Source organism: Artemia franciscana, chromosome 5 (assembly GCF_032884065.1).
Source record: "Artemia franciscana chromosome 5, ASM3288406v1, whole genome shotgun sequence".
Lineage (NCBI taxonomy): Eukaryota > Metazoa > Arthropoda > Branchiopoda > Anostraca > Artemiidae > Artemia > Artemia franciscana.
This window is the reverse complement of record NC_088867.1, coordinates 47682862-47707756: the sequence shown is the minus strand read 5'-3', so window position 1 is coordinate 47707756 and position 24895 is coordinate 47682862. Positions and strand designations below refer to the sequence as shown.

The window sequence follows — 24895 nt, the reverse complement described above, 5'->3', positions numbered from 1 at the left end:
TATCTGTTTCTAATGGAACAGTGAGAAACATAGGAAATAAGTAAGGAGTAATTAGGCTTGAAACTTAGAGCCATTTGTATTTTTACGTATGTTTGAAATAAAATAACAGAACTAAACGTGATAAAATAAAGAAGAACTAGCAACACAGAGAAGCTCAAAGGCAATTAAAACTAGATAAACTTATATTTTAGGTTACCCCCAATACCAGCTATTGTTTGAACAATGTATTATCACCTATTTACGCTACAAATAACCAAGCTCGTTGCTTTGTTGGCTGTTTTCAGTATTGTACTAAATGAATCAATGTGTTTGATAAATTAAATATTTGAGATTTCCTTCATATATTTTAAATATGTTTTTGTGCAAAAAAAAAAAGATTTATCTAAAAAATTCAGAGTTTTCAAGGAGAGTAAAACTAAGGTTTTTTGTGGGATAAGGTAAATGTTCAAAGATTTGGATTACATGGTATGTAAGGTTTACATGATACGTCTGGATAATATTACTTTATTTTGTATTTAGAACATTCTGATTATGTTGTGCAACTCATCGTTTTTCAGTTGCAATTCCTTCCAACGGCAAGTATAACCAGTTTGGACTAACAAGCAAACGTTCAAATGGGGAAAAATCCATTTGTTTAGACGGTGAAAACAGATAAAAAAAAAAATCTAGATATTTTGAACTTATATGCACAGTGTTGTAGTAAACACTTTAAAAACTTGGTTAGTTAGAGATACAAATTACTCATACCATAGATTAATTAATTAGTAATTGGAAATACACTTCCAGGCTAGTAATTTGAATTTAATTACAAAATATGTATTTTAGTATATAAAAATACTAAGTATTTTTACAAAAACATAATAATTACTCATACCATAGACTAATTAATTAGTAATCGGAAATGCATTTCCAGGCTAGTAATTTGAATTTAATTGCAAAACACGTATTTTAGTATGTAAAAATACTACGTATTTTTACAAAATACATAGTAGTTACTCATACCATAGACTAATTAATAAGTAATTGGAAATGCATTTCCAGGGTAGTAATTTGAATTTCATTACAAAATACGTATTTAAAATACAAATTAATCTAGCTACAAATTACTTTCTTCTCAAAGGGTTCCGTTTAGGATGAAAATTTTTACAAATTTATTATCAAACCCGGGAGTTTTCAACAACAAAAGTTTCTCAAAGTTCCTACTTCCAAACTAACTGCACTGCACGGTGAATTCTGAGCCCCCAACAGAAAAAAGACGTTCTGCTAGAGCAGACGATGCTATGGTAGCATTGGACTATCGGAAAACTCTGACAAGGTCCGGATATTCTTTCAAGGACTCAATCGAACGGTTTTAATCTACCATGAGCCTCAATAACTGAATTTTCATGTTACAGCCAAAAGAAGAATCTGTGCATGTCCCAACACCTTTATTGTCGCAAATAAAAGTCATCAGAATCGATCGAAGACACTTTACTGAGCTCAGCATCACAATTAGTCAACTGATCATCTGTATTGACTAGCAAAACACATTGTATTCCGTGTGAAATCACATCAACGATTATATCGCGGACATCTCCCGGTATCCATCTTCCATTGAAACCATGTTGGCTGCCACATGCCATTTCTAGCTCCTCAAAACTAGTTTTGCTTAGCTATATTGTAAAAGTGTTTGCAAACCGGTTCTCTACGCCATCCAAGATAGACAAGAGCTTGTGCATGCTTGATAGAGTGGTTTTGATTCATGTCAATCATTTTCTTTCTTAATGCAATCAACATGAGCGACAGCGTTCTCAGACAACTGTTCTTGTGCCCCTGTAGTATGTCAAGTGCCCCTGTGACAGGATCCATTACCTTTGAATACTTCTTAGGAAACTGAAGCTCAATCAGTTTTAACTTTGGTAGGTTTAGTTTGTTGCAAACCTTCTGTATCTTGTCCCGCACTTCTACAATCCTTTTCACAGCATCATGTTGAGAACTTTACTGAGTTGGATTGAGAACAATCAGCTGCTTTGATATTAAACCTTGGACTTTATCAGAGGATTTCAAGCTCTGCTTCATCACATTCAACAGTGGTTGACACCTCCTCATTGAAGCACAGTAAATTTTTTTGCGGCACATTCGACATGGCTGATTCACTATTTTTATTAGCAACAAGATTTAAGGTGTAGCTTAGACAACGCAAGTGCATTCGATTCCAGATTCTTCAGTTTCATCTGACTTTTCGGTCTTCAAGTCCAGAAAATTTTCAACTGAAATGATTACTGAGGTATCGTTTTCACTTTCGAAACCCCTATTATCATCATTTCTGTCAGGCATAGTGTCAATGTGGCTGACAGTGTATCAAAATTCCATGAAAGCTTTCTCGAGATTACTGTCATTGTCTGTCGCAGTTTTACAATCTTTGTGTTGAGGAGACCATATGTTTTGTGAATCTTGTAAACATGATCAGCACATGAAGAGTAATCATGTGTGCCTTTGAATCTTTGACAAGCAATTGCAGCTGATCCTTGGCTAAGGTCATCATTTAGCCAGTATGCAGTAATGCCAAAGTGGCTTTTATGAGTTGTGACCTATATATCTGCTATAGTGTAAACATAATCCAAGTCACCAAATTTCGTCTTCAGATTTGTCAACATCTCTAGGATCTATTTGTCTATACAAGTAGAAAGTGTGAATATCTCGATGCATATTTGTTTTCTAGGGAGCAAAGCCATGTACAGGGTGTTTGAAGGCTTTTTTTTCCACAGTCACATGAGGCCACATTTCTTTAATTGTGTAGTCCACTATGAAATCATCAATTTGCCCCTGAGGAAGTTATTTTTTTTCCAGATAAATCTCTGCTCTTTTTCTAAAAGTTCTTTTTCTAAGAGTTCTTTTTTTCTAAGAGAGGCTGTTTTGTCATGGCTTCAGAATCCAAACTGTCGCATTTCCCTGGTTGACATGGATGTTTGACATCCTCTTCTGGGTCTGACATCTATAACTCATTCCCATCAAGTGCGTCTGTGAAAACACACTTTTTCTTCTGTCTGTTTTTCCTGAATCTCTTTGTACTTAAAAAGCCAGTGTTGGATGAACACGCTAGGGAATGGACCATTTATAGAAACCTGCACTTAACTGACAAAGCAATAAATTTAAACAAACATTTTCAGTTCAGTTTATTTTAGAAACTGTTTTAAATTTGGCATAAAAACCAAGTTTGATCTTTTGACAAGCGTGTTTTTTTTTGTAGAGTACGAATCCACATTTCATCAATAACTAGCTTAATAAGTAAGTAAATATGAAAAATTAAAAAATAAGCAACCTCAACGAAGCATGATATGCATGAGGAAACGAAAAAAAAAACGCAACGAACGGGAAAACGAGGATAATCACAGCCAGTGAAAAACACGACGAATACTATGGAAATATTTTGATCGAGAACTAAATTCATCTATCCTCAGAGCAGAATTCGGAATAAAAGTGAAAACAAATTTTGTCAGCAAATATGTAAAATTATTCAACAATATGATTTTGAAAATTGCTAGATGAACTGGTAAAACATTTAATTACCAAAATTGGTGAAATATAAGATGACATGAAATATTTGCATAGTCTTTGTCTTTTTTCACTGCCTATGATTATCCTTGATTTTCTGTTTGCTACGGGTTGTTTCGTTTTTGCTACCAAGCAATCAATATGGGCTTGACTGGGATAAAAAAAATCTCCTCTCATTACAGAAATATTCTGAGTAAAATAAAAACTCAAAATATGTTACTTGCTTGTAGAGAAGTGAAAAAATTGAGAGGATTCCCTCTGAAGTGACATGTTATAAGAATAATCTACTCATTATTTTTTTTTAATTTTGAATTAAAATTTCTTTTTTGTGTTTCAATTACACGATATACAGCTGCATATTATATCGTTTGCAGCTCCCACTTGGAATAATTAATGGCAAGACAATCTGAACCTCTTGAAAATCTCACAACCTCTCTTTCTAAACACCGAAGTGGCTTCATTCTTTTTGATCTTTCTTACATGACACAAAGAGGGACTTGGTCTTTTTGAAAGAATGAACTAGACAGATTAGGTTAAACAAAAGAATTGAAAAAATCACCTTTGTCAACAATCATCTCTTGTGCTTTGTTCCATTCTTGTTTCTCTGTTTTATACTGTATTTTGTGACCAGTTACTTCAAGGTACATTGGGCCAGACCTGTCTAAGCCTTGATCAGCAACCATTTCATAGTCGTATATTTCTAAATACACATGAGTTGACCTAACAGCCTGTGAAAAGACTCAAAGATATTGCAGGGACAAAACTGAACCCGAGACACTAATAAATTTAACAATAATAAACTAACAGGAGTAGCGATGATAATAACAGAAACAATAAGGAAAATCTTTCAGAATTAAAACAGACAATAATAGAAAATATTGGTAAAATTCTGTTGTATGGGTTTGAAGCTTTTTATGTTTTTACTTATTCATAACTTTTAAGGCTTTTTCATTTATTACGTTAATAGATTTTAAAAAATGAAATAAACAAACTTAAAAATAATGCTCCGTGGCAAAACAGACGTTGAGGCCCATAGACATGGAAGATTATTCAATAAAAACACCACAGATCCCACTTAATTCTTTGACAGAACTACACCTCTTTAAGACAGGTTTCCTCTTTAATTTTCAGCTTCTCTTTAATAAATCGAGAAATCGATTAAATTGAATTTTTGACGAATCGATTCTTTGACAAAACCTTCGAGAATTTTTTTACAAAACCTTTGAGAAATCGATTCTTTGACAAAACTACACCGCTTTAATACACGATTTCTCTTTATTTTTCGATTTTTCTTTAATGAATCGAGAAATTGATGAAATCGATTCTTTGACAAATCGATTCTTTGACCAAAACTTCGAGAAATATTTGACAAAAACCTTTGAGGAAACGATTCTTTGACAAAACTACAGAACTTTAACACACAATCTTTTTTTAATTTTCGATTTCTCTTTAATGAAACTGAGAAATCGATTTCTCTTTAGTGAAACTAAATAATAGGATTCCCCCCTTCCTCACTGGACATAAAACATCCACCCTATATGTATAAAGTAATAAAAACAGAAAAAATCAATAAATTCAATTACTATTCAAAAAAAAATAATTTAAATCTAAACCTCATCGAATTTAATTTAGGGGACTGATACAACTATGAGGGTAGTCGGAGTCTATATCTAGAAAAAAAAAATTAAGTTTGTCACTTAAAACATTTCCTTTGTTTTGTTTTCTCTATTTCTGAGAAATATTTTCCAGAGTCTCAACTGTCACTCCATCACTTTCTTTCTTAAAATTAAAGGTTCATGCTCTAATCCTAGCTTCATTTCTTAGAAGAGTACATGCTCCATTTTCCCCTCTGATGTTAAAAAAAGTATATATTTTTGAACAATTATAAAAAGAAATTCGTCCAGACATGCTTTTTCAGGGTTGAGTATTCCAGCTTCATCCTAATTAAGTCTTTGAGTTTAACCCTTGCGTGAATTTAGTGACAAGCAGCCCTAACCGTAGGACCCTGCTTATGCTTTCGACTCCACTTACCGTTGAAATGAAACAAATTGGTTACCTCCCCTAGAGTTTCAGTATATTAGCAAGACTGTAATTAACAATTGAGGTTATCTTTCTCTTTGTCTTTGGAATATGACACTTAAAGTTAGAAATGCTTTCGTCTAAATGACAACATCTCTCTAAAAAAAGCTCTACGAATTGCTGAATAAACTTGATTAAAAGTGAAGATCAGAGGATTAAGCATACATATCGGTAGGGGAAGCCATTAAAGACTTTTAACAGTCCACTTATGCTTTAAAAAGCTTTTCAAAAGGAAGGTACTTGAAATTCACTTTCGCTGGGCGAAGTCGAGAAAGCCTTTTGTGAAATTAGCAAGAGGGGGTTATTTAGTTATTTTGCAAAATGCGTCGTAGCATGTCAGTGTAACAGTAAAGCTATTTAATTTGTAGTTAAAGGGAAACAATCTGCTTTAAAATATATCTTTGTAGGTTATTCAAACAAAAGTGTCAAAGAGCGGTCGTTTGACATCAGCTATAGAATTTTATATTATAGTTTTGGACGAATCTAACATCTTTTGGGCAAGAGCGGCTATAAGTTTTTGGGCAAGAGGTTTTAGTCATCAAGATATCTGTTCAAGGGGTTGTCGGTTATTTTTTTCAGATGTAAATATTAATAGCCTAAAAAAGGATTTCCAGTATTTTAGAATTTCTGATCTTTTTAATTTTTTCTTAATACTTTATTTAAATCATTTCTACATCCTAAAAGCATTTTCAAAATCCTTCATAGTTTGCTGTTTGTGAGATATGAGGAGACTTTCCATAAATTCTTGCTAGGCTCGCATTTATCAGAGCTATGCCGACTAGTGTGCCTCTTTAGGGTCCACAACTTATTCAAGATATCAAAATATCTTGTCATAAGCCTAATAACTAGATAACCTAGTGAAGTTAATTCAGTCAAACCCCTTGTTGTTTCTGTTAGTCTGTGTTCTGAGTCTGTGTTGTGTCTTTGTCAGTCTGTGTTCGATTTGACGTCTTTTACTGAAGACAAGAATTATTGTCATGCACATCCATCAGAAGGGCTTATCAATTGTTCATTAAATTTGTTAGGGGTTAGCAGCAAATATTTTTTTTTTTTTTGCCATTAGAGGGTTTAACTTCGATCGGCTTTAGAGCCTGCAATGTGAGCTTTGGTGGCTTGTTTTATTCATTGATTAAATGTATCCATAAGGTTACAACCTGCACACAACCATGATCAGGTAAGGCTGAGACAATGGCCATGGGTGTAGCTTAAAGAGTTGTGTCTGATAAAATTGGATTACTCATTAGTTACACCGGTGAAGGATATAAAATATAATATTTTATGCCTTATCTTCAAAAAGACGACAGATTTAGTAGTATCTAGTAATATTTATTTAGTAATATGGTAATATTTCTAGCAACCTAGAAATATAGTAATATAATTTATCTGATAATAGAGTAATATTTAGAAATAATTTAGTAAGACCAATAAAGGTTAAGGTGTAGATTTTTTTGGAGGGCGGGGGGGGGCAGATTTTGAGAACTACGCCTTTCCGATTAATATCACTGATTAGTTGCATCATCGGAAATGAAAATACAACAATTTGGTACATAAAAGCAAATTTAATAGTCTAGTGCTAGAGGCATTTGAAAACAAGTATGGACAGTTTCTCCTTCTCTGTAGAAAATGTATATGCTTCTAAAAATGTAGTCAGTGGGAAAAAAACCTTCCATGTAAAATGCCTTCTTTCAGGAAGAATTTGTCACTGCTCATAGGGGTTCAACTCGTATATATCTCAGATAAACATTGACTAATTAATCTAAATTTCACTTGTAAAGCCGTAAAACTACATTCAATAAAGCCGCATAAATAAAAATGTTCACTCAGTAACAGCTAGACAGGGACTCAGGTTTCTTGTATGCCTTCCAATATTCTATGCACTGTTTACCAATTAATTAGTTTATTAGTCTCTTTCCAGTTTCAAATTTTTGCTTTTTCGAATCTCTCTGCCCTAGCAAACTGAAAAATTTGTACTTTATTAAAAATGTTTGCTCTACGAAAATATATCAAATCTGAACACCTAGTAAATATCCTAGTTCCGCTAAAAGGCGCTAAAGGCGGTGGGGGATGTTCTTTCAATGATTAGTTTAAAAAAAAGGCTTTTCCAACTACAAGCAAGGGGCAACATTAAAACTTAAAACGAATAGAAATAATTGTGTTAATAAGAAACTCCCCCCCCCCCCTATGGAAAGTTGCTCCTGAAAACCATTCTCCTATGGATAATTCCTTCCGTGAAAAATCTCCATTCATGACAAAATCCTCCAGACAATTCTAACCCTGCTCAAAATTTCCCTCAGAAGATTCCCCCGAAATGTCCCTACATGTGCAATTGAGTCGACAAATAAAAAAATATTTCGTATAGGAATTCTGGAAGATTCTCAAGTGTAAAATTTCTTCATGAGAGTTCAGCCCAGGAAACCTCCCCCTTAAAGGTAAAGTCTTTCCGTGGAAAGTACCCCCTCCTGAATTATAAGTTCCTCCCTTTCCACGAAAAACGTCTGTATACTTCCTAATAGCAAATACTATGCGTAAACTAAGGGCAAATTTCACGACTTACCGCCATTTTTCCATGGCTCAGGCTGTGGGGGGGTCATGATATCCTTATAGTCATAGTTATTGGACTTTTCAACTATGCCGAAAAAAAATGGCTACCTCAAAATTTTGGTCGGACGACTTCGGGGGCAAAAGGGGCATGGAAGTGGGGTAGGTTGCCTTCTATTCTTTTTGGTCATATTAAATAAGTAATTTAAATTTTATATTTTGGCTAGAATGAGCCTTTTCGCGATATTCTAGAACAATCGGTTCAATACGATCATCCCTGGGAAAAACAAACATATAATAAACACGCATCCGTGATTTTTATTCTGGAAAAAAAAAAACAACTCTGTATTGAAACCTGTACAGCCAGGTTGCCTGATACGTTGAATCTGAAGGTGAAATTTCCATTAAGATTCCTTGACGTTTTGGGATTTCTCCCCTTTTTCTGAAAATCAGGTAAATTTTCTCAAGCTCGTAGCTTTTGATAGATAGGAGTGAACCTATTGAATTCTATGTATTTGGAATCTTAATGGATGAATTTTAATTAAAACCAATTCTTAAGATATATCTAAAGTATCAAAATTACGTTTTTAGAGTTTATATTACTATTGAGTCGAGTCACTCCTTACTTATAGTTCGTTAACAGGAACTGTTTAATAGATTTTTTTTTTTTAGTTTTCTTAAAATAAAAAAATATATATAAAAAAAACAGACTAGAGGGTTCAGACGTTTAGACGTGGTTTAGACGTGTCTTAGATGGGTTTTTTCTCTTTTAAATATCTTCAAAGTTGCAAAAACAGTTATGAGTGCATCTTAAAAAAAAACTTTAAAAATAATTTATTAAAATCAAAATTCCATGCATACAGAAAATGAAAATACGCCGTTTACGTCTGCTATAAAATCCAATTTATTGTAATCTTCAAATGAGTTGGCAAACTTGGCCAAACTGTCCTTAAGCGACAAGTTTAGCTTTATTCCCTAATCATCTTGCACCAATAACGATGATTAAATATTTAATCTTTTATTAAATATCTTTTTTTAGGTTTTTGCGATGAATGATATAGCTACAAACTCTTGTGTACTAGATAAAGCTATACTAGTTGCTTACCTTAACCTTGAATGTTGGTGGCTGGGGCTTGGAAACCATTTCCAGGACCACAACTCTTTCAAGTGTGCCATATGTATTTGTGGCTTTGCATTCATAGTCACCAAATACACTCTCGTTTTTTATATTGACCTAAAAATAAGATTTTATATATCAAAACAACCTTAAAGTATGACCTTCAATACCGCACCCATAAAATACATAAGATGGAATATTTAACGAAAACTTACTTCTAAACTGAACTAAAAGAACTATCGTTCTTGTTCAAAATTAAACAATAAAAAAACGATTTTTTTTCCAACTGAAAATAAGGAGCAACATTAAAGCTAAAAACGACCAAAAATTATTACGTATATGAGGGGGTGCGCCTCCTCGTCAATACCACACTCTTGGCACTAAAGTTTTTTTTAGTACTTTCAAAAAAGGTATTTATCGTCGGCAGCGCAATAGCGCTTCCTAAGTAACGAATGATGTTGGCACAATGTGTTATTTATATGTGTTATATGCCCTGGGGGCACATAAGGCTTTTGTACAAGGTGTTGTCGCATAAATTTCAAAAAGGGTTCATTCGATTGTACATTGAGAGGGCTAGTGTCCTTTTTAATAGTCGAAAGGGATTGGAGGGCAACTAACACCCCTCTGACGCCCACCATTTCCCCAAACATATCCAATCAAAATTTTGGGATAGACATTTTGTTAAACGTGGTTGAAAGGCTCAGAAATTATGTCTTTCGAGAATACAGTCTCCCCCCCATAGTCCTCAAGGGTAAAAGTTGTAATTTGTGCCCTGGGGGGCATATAAGTTGTTTTTTTTTATAGATAATTTTTGTCGTAGAAACTGTTGTAATGGATATTATAAGCATTGTCGTAGAAACTTCTAAAGGGCTAATTTTATTGGTAATTGAGAGGGATGGCGCCCTTATTAATACTCGAAGTTGGTCCTAGGGCTAATGCTCCCTTCTCGACGCCCATTATTTCCCCAACTACTTCTGAACGACATTTTGATACAGCCATTTTGTTTAACATGGTTGAAAGGTCTGGGAATCATGTCTTTGAAGATGATATTCCTCCCCCAAAGCCCTCAGGACAAGGGTTATAAGTTATGCTTTTGGGGCATATAATGTTTTTACAGGAAGGGTTGTCGTAGAAACTCCAAAAAGGGCTCATTCAATTGGAAATTGAATGCTCTTATAGAAAGTGTTGTCGTAAAAACTTCAAAAAGAGCTCGTTCTATTGGGAATTGAGAGGAGTAGTGCCCTTATTAATAGTCGAAGGTAATGAGAGGGCGATTGCTCCCCTCCCCGCACCCATCATTTCCCAAACACTCCCGACCCACATTTTGATATGGCCCTTTTGATTAACGTAGCTGAAAGGTCTGGATATTATGTCATTGAAGATGAGACCTCCTCCACAGCTCTCAGAACAAGGGTTGCAAGTTATGCCCTTGGGGCATATAAGAATGCTTCGTCGTATAAACTTCAAAAAGGGCTTATTTGATTGGAAATTGGAAAGGCTAGCGCCCTTTTTAATAGTCAAAAATGATTGAAGAGCAATCAACCCCCCTTCCACGCCCACCATTTCCCCAAATGCTCCCAATCCAAATTTTAAAATAGCAATTTTGTTCAACGTATTTGAAAGGCTCAGAAATAATGTCTTTGAGGATAACAAATCCACCCAGCCCACAGGACAAGGGTTGTAAGTCATGCCGGGGGGTATATAAGGTTTTTATAGAAAGTATGGTCACATAAACTTCAGAGGGGGCTCATTGTCTTCTTTTTAAGTGTCTAAGTGATCGGAGAGCAGCTACCGTCCACACACTAACACACACACGCACACACACACAAACACACAACACACACACACACACACACACAAACGTCGTATTGTCCCAAAACGCATCTAATAGAAATTTTGAGATAGCCATTTTATTCAAATCAGTCTAAATATCTTATAACAAGGCTTTTGGGGATATAACAAATCCCAGAGTCTAGAGGGAAGGGTTGTAAGCTATGCCCAGGGGTTTTTATGGATAGGATAAGCTTTAGAGGAGGCTCATTTGGTTAAAAATTGGAATTTCTATTCCCTTTTAAGAGCTAAAAGGGATGGAGGGCAGCTAGTCTCCCCCTTCCGACAACCCCTTTTAACCAACGGAATTCAATTAAAATTGTGAGATTTTGCTCAAAATCGTCCAAAGAATTAAAACAATGTCTCTAGGGTTATCGCAGCCTCCCAGTGCCCTGAGGATAGGGTTGTAAGTCGTGGACTGAGATCATTTAAGGTTTTTATGGGATGGATGGTTGCATACACTTCAGATGGGGCTCATTTGATTTGAAATTGAAAGTTATCGTACCTTTTGTACCCACCACCCCTCACGCTCATTTCCCCCAAAGAAATCCAATCAAAATTTTGATATAGAAATTTTGTTCATACAGTTGAAGAGTCCGGAAATTATGTCTTTCAGGAAGACACCCCCGCCCCCTCAGCTATCAAGGCAAGGGTTGTAAGCTGTGCCCCGGGGTCATAAAAGGTTTTATTGAAAGGGTGGTTGTAAATACTTCGGAAGGGACTCATTGGATTGGTAATCTGAATTTCTAGTGCCCTTTTTAAGAGTCAAAGTGATGAGAAGGCAGTTACCCTCTCCTGAAGGCTTCACTGATTCTAGGTAGGAGCAAAGGCGGAAGCTTATCTTGTAAATCGCCACGGCAATGGTGGCGTTGTAAGCAAGAATTCCCTCTCCCTTCCGTCCCTGGGCGGTAGAGCAAACCCACCAGCACACCTCATAGCGGTGAGAGGGTGTAAACGTCACCTAGCCTCACACCAGGCGAAGTGACGGCCAACGTGCTCCTGGTGACCCGTAGTACTGGGGCCCCTGCGGTTAATCATTCTCAAAATATCCAGAAGATTTCCAGAACATTTCGAATATGTCTAATATGTCTAATATGAGAGCGAATTTGGCTACGGCATTCCCGGCTTTAAGTAATGTCCCGAAGCTGGCGACCTCGTCGAAAAGTGAGCTAGCTACCGTTTTATCAAGGAGACAAGGCCTGAATATCAGCTGTTGGAACCTCTGTTCCATCAAATGTTCACTAACGCAAGCCTTCGTAGCTGAAGAATTTTATCTATATAACCTAGACATACTCTGTGTTTCAGAGACAGGATTGAATAGATGGACGACAATTGACGTAATAGCCCCTTTGGGTAAAAAAGCCATTCTTTTCGATTTTGACCCAATGGATGGATCTGGCCTCAAAGGATTGGGAATAATCTTGACACCCAAGATCGCATCGGGAACTCATGGACTATGAAGCAGTGTCTAACAGAATTTTGATAGCCCTTTTAAAAGGTCAGAGTAATAGCCTGACAGTACTATCTGTATATGCCCCTATTTGCGACGCCCCTGACCCTTTGGAAGACAAATTTTATGCCGACCTCCAACTGCCTCTGAACCAAATTCCTCGGAAGGACATCCTCGTAGTCGGTGATGACTTCAATGCCAGGATTGGCACGAGACTAAACAATTCTGAATGGGCCATTGGCAGCCACGGTTTGGGCGACCGATGTGTTAACGGAGTTAGACTTCTCATGTTTGCTATGCTAAATAATCTCAGTCTGGCCAATACATGGCTTAAACCCAAAACGTGCCACACTTACACTTGGAGATCTGGAGATGGTTGAACTCATGTCCAAATTGACTATTTACTCGTTTTTCGTTGCTGGAAGTCAATGATTGAAGATTCGAGAGTTCACAGAGGGGTGGACACTGGATCAAAAAGTGGACCCAACTATTTTTTACTATAATCAAAAGTAAGATTCAGATTCAGCTCCAACAAAATATCTGCACTTAGAAGTATCCTAGACATAGAGAAATTCAAACTCCCTGAAATCAAAGAGAACTTTATGCTTGAATTCACAAACTGTCTTACGGTGTTGCAAGATAATAACCGAGAATTTAAGACCAATCAAGCAATTTCTGAGACCGAGACAAGAGCCATGACCGAGCAAGAAAATTTTAACCCATCGCTAAATGTAGAAAAGCACTGGAACAAGCTCCGAAATCAAGTGGAAGAGGCAGGTGGATTTCACATAAGACAATAGAACTCTCTTCAAGGAAGAAACAAATGACTGGTAGACCCTCTGCTTCTTTTAAAGCACTCCGCAAAGATTGTCACAAATCTGCTAAGGTAGATAAATAAGCATATTGGTCTAATGTAGCCTGTGAAATGGAAAAGGGTGCTGCACGCAATGATTCACGGAAACTCTACCAGTAAATGACCACAGCCAACTCATTCCATCCTACAACAGTTCTGAGTCACCATCCGTGTATGAAGATTGCAATATAGCCCCCCTCCCTCAAGCAGAGAAGAAATTATCCATGCGATAAAACTATTGAAAAATAATAAAAGCCCTGGCATCGACGAATTACCAGCTGAACTTCTCAAGGCTCTTTCAGAAGCGGGTATTGATGAGCTCCACATCTTACTTACGGATGCCTGGGTCAATGAATATATTCCTGAAGGTCGGAGGATCTCTGTAATAATTCCTGTATTTAAGAAAGGGGATCGAGCCGATTATACAAATTATAGAGGAATATCCCTGATACCGATTTCTTCAAAAGTTTTTACAATAATTGTATCAAATAGGTTCAGAAATATAAAGAACGGTTGGACGAGGCCAAATCAAGCAGGATTCAGACCTGGTATGGGATGCTGAGATCAAATTTTTAGCCTGAGACAGATCTTGGAACAACCCCTTATGCACCAGCAGGATACAATACAAGTTTTTATCGACATTGTAACGGCTTGGACTCGGTGAAGAGAAACGCTATTTGGGATGCGATGAGGGATGATGGAGTGCCGGAAAAAGTTGTCCGTTTAATTATGGCTTATTACAAGGGAACGAGGGCATTTGTAAGAGCAGACAAAGAAATCTCTAAAGGACTATCAACTGACGAAGGAGTGTTACAGGGGTGTGCTCTATCGCCCATTTTATTTAATTTTGTCATTGACCAGATCATGAATATCCTTGACAAATACAAAGGCGTGGCTATCTGTCCAACACTATCAATAACAGACCTTGATTACGCCGATGATGTAGATATCTTGGCTGAGTCTGTAACAGAAGCAAAGCTCATGATAGACGACATTGCTGCTAAATCCTTTGCTACCGGACTAAAGATCAGCTAGTCAAAAAAAAAAAATCAATGCGCACCTCTGGGCTAGATGAAACTCCGATCACATTAAATGCTGTCCAAATCGAAGAGGTCCAGAATTTCAAAATTCTAGGTTCCCTAATAAACTCCAAGGACAAAGGTCTAGGCGAAATACAAAGCCGCATCTCTGCCGCCTGGGCAGCACTTATTCAGCTTCGGAGCTGTCTCTGGTTACGAAATGAAATCTCATTTCGAACAAAGCTCCGGATATATAACGCGTTGATCCTTTCTGTACTTTTTTATGGTTGCGAAACGTGGCTCCACAGACCTGGGGAAGCTAATGACCTGAACGTCTTCGGCCACAAGTGTCTGCGCTGTATTCTTGGCCTGCGTCTCTCTGACCGCGTCTCTAATGATGTAATCAGAAGAAGATGTGGTGATATACCACTTGTCTCTGACGTTGTCAAAGCGAGACGACTACGGTGGCTCGGGCACACACTGTGCCGACCGGATGACTCGTTCAGTAGACAGTGCTCGAAATGCCAACCCCTCACGCATTGGAGTAAGAAGCCCGGAGGGCAGAAAAAGACATGGCTATCACCAGTTACAGCTGACCTCGAACCAATGGGAGGTTTCAAGAAACACGTGCATCGCTGCAATAGACATGAGATTCAGTTGATCGATCCAGTCGTAATTGAAGGAGAACGATGGAGAGACGCATGTCCGCAAATTCTGGATGCCACATTGAGCCTGGACAAGGCTCGTACCTGACCCAAGTAGAAGTACAAGTAGTACCTCTTCCCCCCAGGAAAAAACGACGTGTTTTCCCGAAATATATCAAATAACATTTGTTAGAAAGTTATTTTATTCAAAATAGTCCAAAGATCATATAACAAGGCTTTTGGGGTCGATAAACACAACCAGAGTCTAGAGGTGAGGGTTGTAAGTTATGCCATAGGGAATTTAAAGGATTTTTATGGAAGGGATGTTTGTTTACCTTTGGAAGAGGCTCATTTGGATGGCAATTGGAAATTATAGTTGTTTTAAGCGTCGAAAATGATGGAAGGCCTTTAGCCCTACCCCCTCTCCGATAACCCTTCTTTTCACCAAACACATCTGACTGCAATTATGAGAGAGCGATTTTGTTAAAAATCGTTCAAAGAATGTATAATTATGTCTCTAGGGTGAAAAAACCACCCAGCGTCCTGGGGATAGGGTTGTAAGCTATGCTATGTGGGCATAGAAGGTTTTAAGGAATGGGCGGACGTATAAACTTTAGATGGGGCTCATTTGATTTCAAATTGGGAGCTATAGTGCCCTTTTTAAGAGTCAAAGTGATTAGAGAGACCCCCCCCACGTCCACCCTTTCCCATAACCAACATCCAAACAAAGTTTTGAGACATCAATTTTTTCAGTATTGTTAAAAGGTTCGGTAATTATGGGTAGGAATAGTTGTAGTAGCAGTAGTAGTACTAGTAGCAGCATAAGATAGCACATTTTTTCAACATCTCCTTCAACACACGATGAAATTTTTAACCTTAATACCATCAACCGGTCTTGAAACATTGCAGATACGGCCTATTGACAACCTGTAGGGGAATAGTGTGTTTTGATGTATTTCAATACACTTACAACATTGCCAAAAAAATTTCGCCTTAATACCCTTAGGTTTATTGTTTTAGCAGTAGCACCAGTAGTTATAGTAGTAGCAATAGGAGTACATTTAATAGAAGTAGTCTCAGGCTTAGTAGCAGTAGTAGCAGTTGTAGGAGTAGAAGTAGAAATATTATGATGTAAATATTGTCTTTGGTTAGTTCAACATCCCCCAAAACAAGCATTGAAAATTTGAATATCATACACGAAACTGTTCCTAAGATATTGCTTATATACCTTTTTGACAACCTGCATATGGAATTATTTTAAATATTTTTACTTTTATAACTTTAAGAAACCAAAAGTTAATTAAAATTTTAAGAAATAAATATCAGCATATGTATATTAAACTTACAATGCACATTCGTTTGAATTTTTTTTCAGTAAGTTGCAAAATAATTGCATACTTGGTAAATTATTTGATTATTTTTTTGTTCATTTTTGGTTTAATGGAGTTCTTTACTTGTTTTTGAAAAACTTATTTTGTTGGAACAGTTTTTTTAAATTAATTCTAATTAAACGGCCTTCTTGATTCAGGGCCATACTTAAAGAACTGAAAAAAAATTCAAACTTAAGCGTAAAGAGCGAGGCATTGACGAGGGGGTAAACCCCCTCATATACTTACAGTTTCTGTTCATTTTAAGTGTTAATGTTGCTCCTTACTTTCAGTTGAAAAAACTTGTTTTTTTATTTAATTGTCGTCAAAAGACGAGAAAATGTTGGCGAATAGAACATTTGCGAATAGAACAATTTGCGAACAGAACATCTGGGGTGTTGACAGGGATTCAAATCCTTGTAGTGTCGACAGAGATGCTAAATTGAACGAATTTCAACGGATCGTTTAGACCGTAATACATCACATATTGTACTTGAATCTTGGCAACTGAATATGCGAGATTCATTATCTTTGATTTGAGCGTCAGGGAGATTTCTTTTTTTTAATTAAAAAAACAAGTTTTTTAACTGAAATAAGGAGCAACATTAAAATTTAAAACGAACAGAAATTGTTATGTATATGAGGGGGTCGTCCCTTCGTCAATACCTCGCTCTTTACGCTATAGGTCAAATTTTGTCCCAATTCCTTAAGAATGAATCCTAACTCAGATAAACCCTTTGATTAGAGTAAATGGCTCTTTTAAAAGTATTAAATAAAAATCTAAGATAAAGAGTGAGGTACTGACGTGGGGGCAACCCCCTCATATACGTAAAAATTTCTGTGTGTTTTAAGTTTTAATGTTGCTCCTTTTTTTAGTTGAAAAGACTCGTTTTTGTTTAATTTCTAGTCTTTTTTAAATAATGCTGAAAAATTCGGCTCCCTCCTCCATGGAAAATTCTCTTCTCCCACTAAAATTTCCTCCATTGAAAGATCCTCCCACTTGCACCATCTTTCTTTTGGAAAGGTACATCCGCGGTCTTTCTTCTGGCAAATAATGCAAAATTCCACATTTTTTTTTACATATGAGCTTGAAGCCTTTACATTAGACTTCTCTGGTATGCTGGATCTGATATGACGACTTTCATTAAGATCACTTGATGTTTTGGGGGTATTTCCCACTTTTTTCAAAAATTTGGTAAAGTTTCTCAGGCCGTAACTTTGGATAGGTACCATTAAATTTAATCAACTTTGCATATTTTGAATAAGCATCAAAATTAAATTCTTTTAATGTATCTACGGTTATCGAGACTCTGTTTCATAGAGTTTTGGTTACTATTCAGCCGAATCGCTCCTTACCTACAGCTCGTTACCACGAACTGTTTAATAATAAGTTTGATAGCGTCAACAGTGACAATTTTGTGCAGCTAATCTTGGCAATTATCTGCTTTTAGACGACTGAATATCACCGTAATGAACCTTTGAGACCATGCTATAGAATAGTTAAAACAAGTTAAAACAGAATAGTTAAAACAGTTAAAGAATAGTTAAAATAGTTAGTATGTTGCTTCTGCTGAGAGATTGTTTCACATTTCAATTGATCAAGGATCAAGCGTTCTATTTTGCTGATCTTGGATCAGCCAAGCATATTATCAACTACAAGTATCTGAAAAAAATAATAATAATTGCAAATAAGGCTACGACGACTTATTATTACAACCTCGATTTTGGCTGACAAAATATTGAAAATTTCGCAGCATATAGGACTACCATATACTTATAGAAACCCTGACCGCCTCTTAAGAGACTGATAGGATTCTACGGGACTTGACGATGATTAAAATTGATGCTCTTATGCTAGTTATGAAAAATGATGATAAATTTTGTGAAGAGAAGCTAAACCAGTCATCACTGGTCCATCAAAGGGTAGTATCTGAAACAACTGAGGTAATTGACAAAAATAGCTTGTTCATCCGATCAAAGGGAGGATCCGTAGGATAATATAGATCAGGAGGATTTATCGAAATGTGAACATATATTGCCATGCTGATTCCCTTTTTGAATTCAGCTAAGCAAACAGTTTTTGGGAATTATTTCAGAGGTTCGAAAATATCGGATACGGTATTTTGGTACAACAGCGACGAACTGATGTCATCATATAAGCTCCGGCTAGCATTTCTCGTTAGCGGCAAATTTTTCTGAAATGTAGGCTACATAGAAAATATCTTACGGAAAAAACACAACTTCATTCATAATTACCTAAAGGATAATACAGATGGCACAATTCCACCAGTGCATAGACAAAGAGATTCTATAAATTTTAAAAACGGAGAGATACTGTTTAGATAACAGCATTAAAACAGTAACATGATATGTACCGAAATCAAAATCTCGGTTGGTAAATGCAGCGGTTTTTACCAACTCGTGCAGTGATTTATATATCATATTCGAAATCGACATTATGGTAATTATCGACCTAAAAAGTCGGTAAAAATAACCAGCCAGTCAGTAAAATCTAGTTTGGCTAGTAACGACACTGCTACTGCTACTACTATTACTACCTACTGCTGGCAATTATTTCAGAGGTGCGATAATGTCAGATGTGGTATTTTGGCGATATTTGGCCCTTATGGTTTGCAACTATGTAGATCATGACCACTAACTGGTCATGATCTTAGAGCCACACTTTTTTGCATCTTTTGATCATTTTGAGGCTTTATAGTTCCACCGTGGTCTTTAAATAGGTAATAAACAGTTTCATTGCCTAGGGAGCTAGAAGTGGAGCTCTTAATTCCAGCCTGTGGTCAAATTCTGGGCATTGAAATACCTGAGAATTTGTGCTAAACTCACAGAAGCTTGGGTCGCTTTTATACAGTTTTGGTTTTGGTGGGTCAAAACACGATTTATGACCTCTGATTCAACCCAGTTTATGCCTTTTTTACTGATTTGTAACTTTGTGACTTGGTAAACAGTGTCAAAACAATATCAGTTTATGTCGTTAAGTCATCAACGTTGTTCCAAGATTGGTCCAATTCAGGACACCGGCAACCATTGACCAAATGTAGTTTTGGTTTTTTGAAATGTAGAAGAAAGTTTGTCCGACAAACTTTTGTTGGTGAATTCTTTCAACTAAAGTTTTGACAATTTCTGCTTCGCGGTTATCTATATGAGCAGAGAAACATATCTTTAAAAAATTCTTCATTAATACTAGTAAGTATAGCCACAGTTGTAACTGTTGTAGCTAGAGGCTCATGCACTAAAATAAAAATTAAACCCCTCTCTGGGGGATTTAAACCCTATTTGTTTTTTGTTCATTAGGGTGCCTAAACCAGGAGAATCAGTATCCTTTTTCCTTTTAAGGCCCTTAAAGCAAAGCAGGCATCCAGATTCTTTTGGTCTTTTATTTAAGAGCACAAAAGATTTCACTATTGAATTCAATGCTTAGCGCTCAAGACTTAGTAAATAATTGCTTTCAAGACATTTTAAAAAACTACTAGACTAAATAAAGGACTAATATTAGCTCTTCAATCAGCTTCCATTTGTTTTCATTAACTTTAGCCAAAACTAAACCAATAAAAAATAAAAGCCACACCCATCTGCTTTATGATAGTCAATTAACCTTTGTTATCAGTGTCTATACACTGCAAATCCTTTTATGCACACTAAAATTGAAACACCTTCCTAAAGAAAAGTTACAACTCCTAAATAGTTTTTTATATCAAACAGTTCGTGGTAACGAACTGTAGTAAGGAGCGACCCGGCTCAATAGTAAACAAAACTCTAAAAAACGGAATTTCGATGCTAAAAGATATATCAAAAGAATCGGATTTTTATGCTGATTTCAAATATATAAGGTTCATCAAATTTAGTCTTTGTCATCAAAAGTTACGAGCCTGAGAAAATTTGCCTTATTTTGGAAAATAGGGGGTAACACCCCCTAAAAGTCATAGGATCTTAACGAAAATTACACCATCGCATTCAGCGTATCAGAGAATCCTATAGCAAAAATTTCAAGGTCCAATCTACAAAAATGTGGAATTTCGTATTTTTTGCCAGAAGACAAATCACGGGTGCGTGTTTATTTGTTTTTTTGTTTTTTTTTTTTTTTTTTCCCAGGGGTCATCGTACCGACCAAGTGGTCCTAGAGTGTTGCAAGAGGGCTCATTCTAACGGAAATGAAAAGTTCTAGTGCCCTTTTTAAGTGACCAAAAAAATTGGAGGGCACCTAGGCCCCCTCCCACGCTCATTTTTTTCCCAAAGTCAACGGATCAAAATTTTGAGATAGCCATTTTGTTCCGCATAGTCGAAAACCATAATAACTATGTCTTTGGGGATGACTTACCCCCCAAAGTCCCTGGGGGAGGGGCTGCAAGTTACAAACTTTGACCAATGTTTACATACAGTAATGGTTACTGGGAAGTGTACCGACGTTATCAGGGGGATTTTTTTGGTTTGGGTGTGGGGTTCAGGGGAGGGGGGTATATGGGAGGATCTTTCCTTGGAGGAATATTTCATGGGGGAAGAGAAATTCAATGAAAAGGGCGCAGGACTTTCTAGCATTACTATAAAAAAAAACAATGAAAATATAAACATGAAAAAGTTTTTTCAATTGAAAGTAAGGAGAAGCATTAAAACTTAAAAAGGAACAGAGATTATTACGCATATGAGGGGTTCTAAAAATACTTTAGCATAAAGAGCAAGATATTTAGGAGGAGATAAACACTTCACTCTTTATGCTAAAATTTTTTTAAATAATTTCAACTATTTATTCTACGTCTTTCTGATTCAGGGGTCATTCTTAAAGAATTGGGATAAAACAAGATTTAGTGTGAAGAGCGAGGTATTAACGAGGGGACCAACCCCCTCATATATATAATCAAAAATATAAGAATATAAAAGTTTGTTACGTAAGTTAATTCTTAAGTTACGTATTTTTTTTTACTAATAAAAACGTTCGTTAAAAATAAAAGATCTAGTTGCCTTTTTAAGTAACCGAAAAATTGGAGGGCAACTAACACCTCCTTCCCCACCCCTTATTTCTCAAAATCGTCTGATCAAAACTAAGAGAAAGCCATTTAGCCAAAAAAATAATTAATATGCAAATTTCATTTTAATAATTTATGTACGGAGAGCCAAAATCAGACATGTATTAATTCAAAAACTTTCAGAAATTAAATAAAAAAAAACAAGTTTTTTTAAATGAAAGTAAGGAGCGACATTAAAACTTAAAACGAACAGAAATTACTCCGTATATGAAAGGGGCTTTTCCTCCTCGACACCCGCTCCTTGCGCTAAAGTTTGATTCTTTCTCGTAACTCTACTTTTTAAAACAATAAAAAACTTTAGCGTAAGGAGCGGGGTGTCGAGGAGGAAAAGCCCCTTTCATATACGGAGTAATTTCTGTTCGTTTTAAGTTTTAATGTCGCTCCTTACTTTCATTTAAAAAAACTTGTTTTTTTTATTTAATTCTTTTACATAAATGTATTCATCCCAATTTCGTGCTACCACAATTTAATGCATCGATTGATGTATACAGAGTTTTTCTAAGCTCATTAATTACAAAGCTAAGAATTTTGGATTTAAAGGTATTCGAATACTAGGTCTGAGAAGCCCAGTAAACTATGAGTTGGATAAAAAAAAAGATTGAAAAACTGTTCAGTTTTATCTACCATGGAGTGAAGCAAAGTATCCTGGTATTAAATGTTAGAGGTGTGGTCCAGAGTTATACCGAGGTTCTTTCTTAACACCCTGAGTAAAACAACCTAAATAAATAACGGCTCGTACGGCTATGTCCTTACAACCTACCAGACTGTCTCATCCCTCTATTGAGGATTTCCATTGAACTTCTCTATTTTAATGTCACTTCAGACGCCCGCGCTCTGTGCTAGAGCTGGGGAGAAAGCCGGCCGGTATCACCGATCGGTGATCTTAGCTATAATTGACAATTTGGCTCAAACTTTAGAACCGCACTTCAAGATATATTCTCTCGTAGAAGAGATGTCAACAACATAGGAGTATAACCCACCTACGAAAAATCGTACTACTTCCCAAACCATTTGACTAAGTGAGAAAATAGAGGCACATCAAAAGGGTAAGAAACTTACTATTTGTCTGTTCTAGGCAAAAAACACGAACTAATTCGAAAAAGATAAAATGTAAAAACACGACAAGCCACCCATGGGGATCTTAGCCAATTATCGACAACGGTGGATACGCGAAGGACGCTCGTCCCTCCCAACGAAAGAGATAGCCTCCCTGTGACCCCCCTCCCATGTCTTGAAAAGTTATAATTTCCTGTGTGGTTATTGCGATGATTCATAGCCAGGCTATATTTTTGGACGCTTAGCCAATTAGCGAATACTTCCCAGACGTCTAGGAAATATTAGCCAAAAAAAAAAAAAAATAATAAAAAGGAACTAAAAGAAAGGACAAAAATATATCTAGTTAATAGCTAGGGCCAGGGTGAAGACATGAACTTAGATAAATTGGACTAGGAATGATACTAAACTTATGAAAAGGACAATTTATCTGTTAAATAGGGCCAGGGGCCCAATACATGCCCTTTAACGAATGTATATCACTCATTGGAAAATGGAAGTTTTTTTCTGAAAATACTACTGCAACATCTGAGAATGTTACACGAGTAGAATAGACGAGAAAAAAAGGAAATAAATATTGTCTAAAAATTATTCTGGAAAATCTTTTTATTAAAGTTAGAAGTGTGAAATTTCTAGAAAATTCATATGTTGATATTTTGTGAAAGCAACATTTGTAACCGATAGCTTTCAATAAGCTATTCCCTAAATCCATCATTCGAAAATATTAAAGTTCTGTGTAGTCGAAATTATATCTATTCATTGACCTATAGAAAGTCAACTCCTCGGCTCAGGGGTAATGAGGAAGACAAAAGAATCTTAAATGGCACAATCCATAATTTTTTTTGTATATGAGCTATACTAGGGGAAAGAATTATGTTTTATCTCCGACAAGTGCAGTAAAAGTAGAATTGGGGATCTAGCACAAAGGTTGGACCTTTATGGACCTATGGTCGGGGCAGTTTCCTCGGAAAACAACCCCTGAAAGATACCCCCCACCGTCGCCGTTTGTCTCCAATCACTTTCGACTTTAAAAAAAGGACTTAAACTCTAAATTTCTGATCTAACGAGCCCCTTCCAAAGTTTCTTCGACCATAAGGTGGAGATGTGAATGAGAAAGGGGCAATATCCCTCCTAAACGGAAGAAATTTGGTTATCTTTGGGTTCAATTTTACCCTTTACTTTTGTAAAAATAGCGTAGAGCAGAGATATTCGCAGAAATCATAAGGGAGAAGATTTGAATTTCACATTTATGATGCGTTTTTTAAAGTTTCTTTTGTGCAGATAGGATTTGTTATTGGGATACATACGGACATTTTTGCGGGGGAGTTTTCTGCAGGAGGAGTGGAGAGACTGTCTGGGAGAACTTTTTAGTGAGGAGGGGTAAATTTTTGGAATAATATCCTTTCAGTGGGGGACGTATTTTCAGGGGGATCTTCCACGGGGTGGTATTTTTCGGGGATTATTTTCCACGGGAATATTTTCCAGGGGATGCTTATAACTGTTTTGAACGATAAAAAAATACAGGAAAATAGTTCACCCTACAACTCAGAACCCAATTGAAAAATAGAAACCCTTTACAACCGATATCTAATTTTTGGATCTTCTTGGGTACAGGAATTTGCAAACTGTTAACGCAGCTTCAAATACTTTGGGTTCCGAAACGTAAAAATGTCCTGTAAACTGTTTAAGCTTTTTCTTAGGTCTTCCTCTTTATTCTTGACCCTTTTATGTTTATAACTCCATATACACACATTTTGTATTTAGTTGTTCTAGATGAATCAAACTGTTTCAAGGAAAAAAGATCCATCTCATACGTGTATTTAAGAGATAATAAGACTTCTACCAGAAGTCTGGTAGATAACGAGGATCCAAATCAATAAGATTGACTTTGCGGATGAAACAGCACAGCTTGAGTCAAGAAAAAGAGGCTACAGAAACTAATAGACGAGGTCACAGTCAAGGCAACTATCTTGGCCTACATGTGACTGCTCAGAAAAATCAAATGGGTGGCGATAAGTGACTCTCCTCTGTCGTTTAAATGTGGCGACCAAAATGTTAAACAGACTGTCCAGTTTAAATACCTGGGAAGTATCATCGAGAACACTGGCTCGACAGTGAAAGAAGTAGTCGCCTTAATAGGACAGATAAATAAAGCCTTTAACCAACTACGTCAAGTATGGAGATCTCAGAGATTTTCTCTGCACCTGAAGCTACACCTTTCCAACAGCAATGTTATTCCAGTATTACTCTACTCAGTAGAAACATGACACCTGAATCAAGAAAAAAAGAGAAGAGTCCTGGCTTTAACTCATGTCTTCGGATAATATCGATTATTCACTGGTCACAGAAGATGATAAACAAGTACATCC

General features: G+C 36.3%; 1 protein-coding gene across 1 annotated transcript in view; it reads right to left on the bottom strand.

The window, feature by feature from the left end:
• Positions 1–4093: 4093 nt before the first annotated feature.
• Positions 4094–24895, bottom strand: part of LOC136027509 (neural cell adhesion molecule 2-like) — a gene marked incomplete at its 3' end in the record, with an annotated part of 154758 nt that continues 133956 nt past the window's right edge. Inside the window, 2 exon segments of the mRNA XM_065704824.1 lie at positions 4094–4262; positions 9257–9385. Coding sequence (XP_065560896.1) covers positions 4094–4262; positions 9257–9385 — 298 coding nt within the window.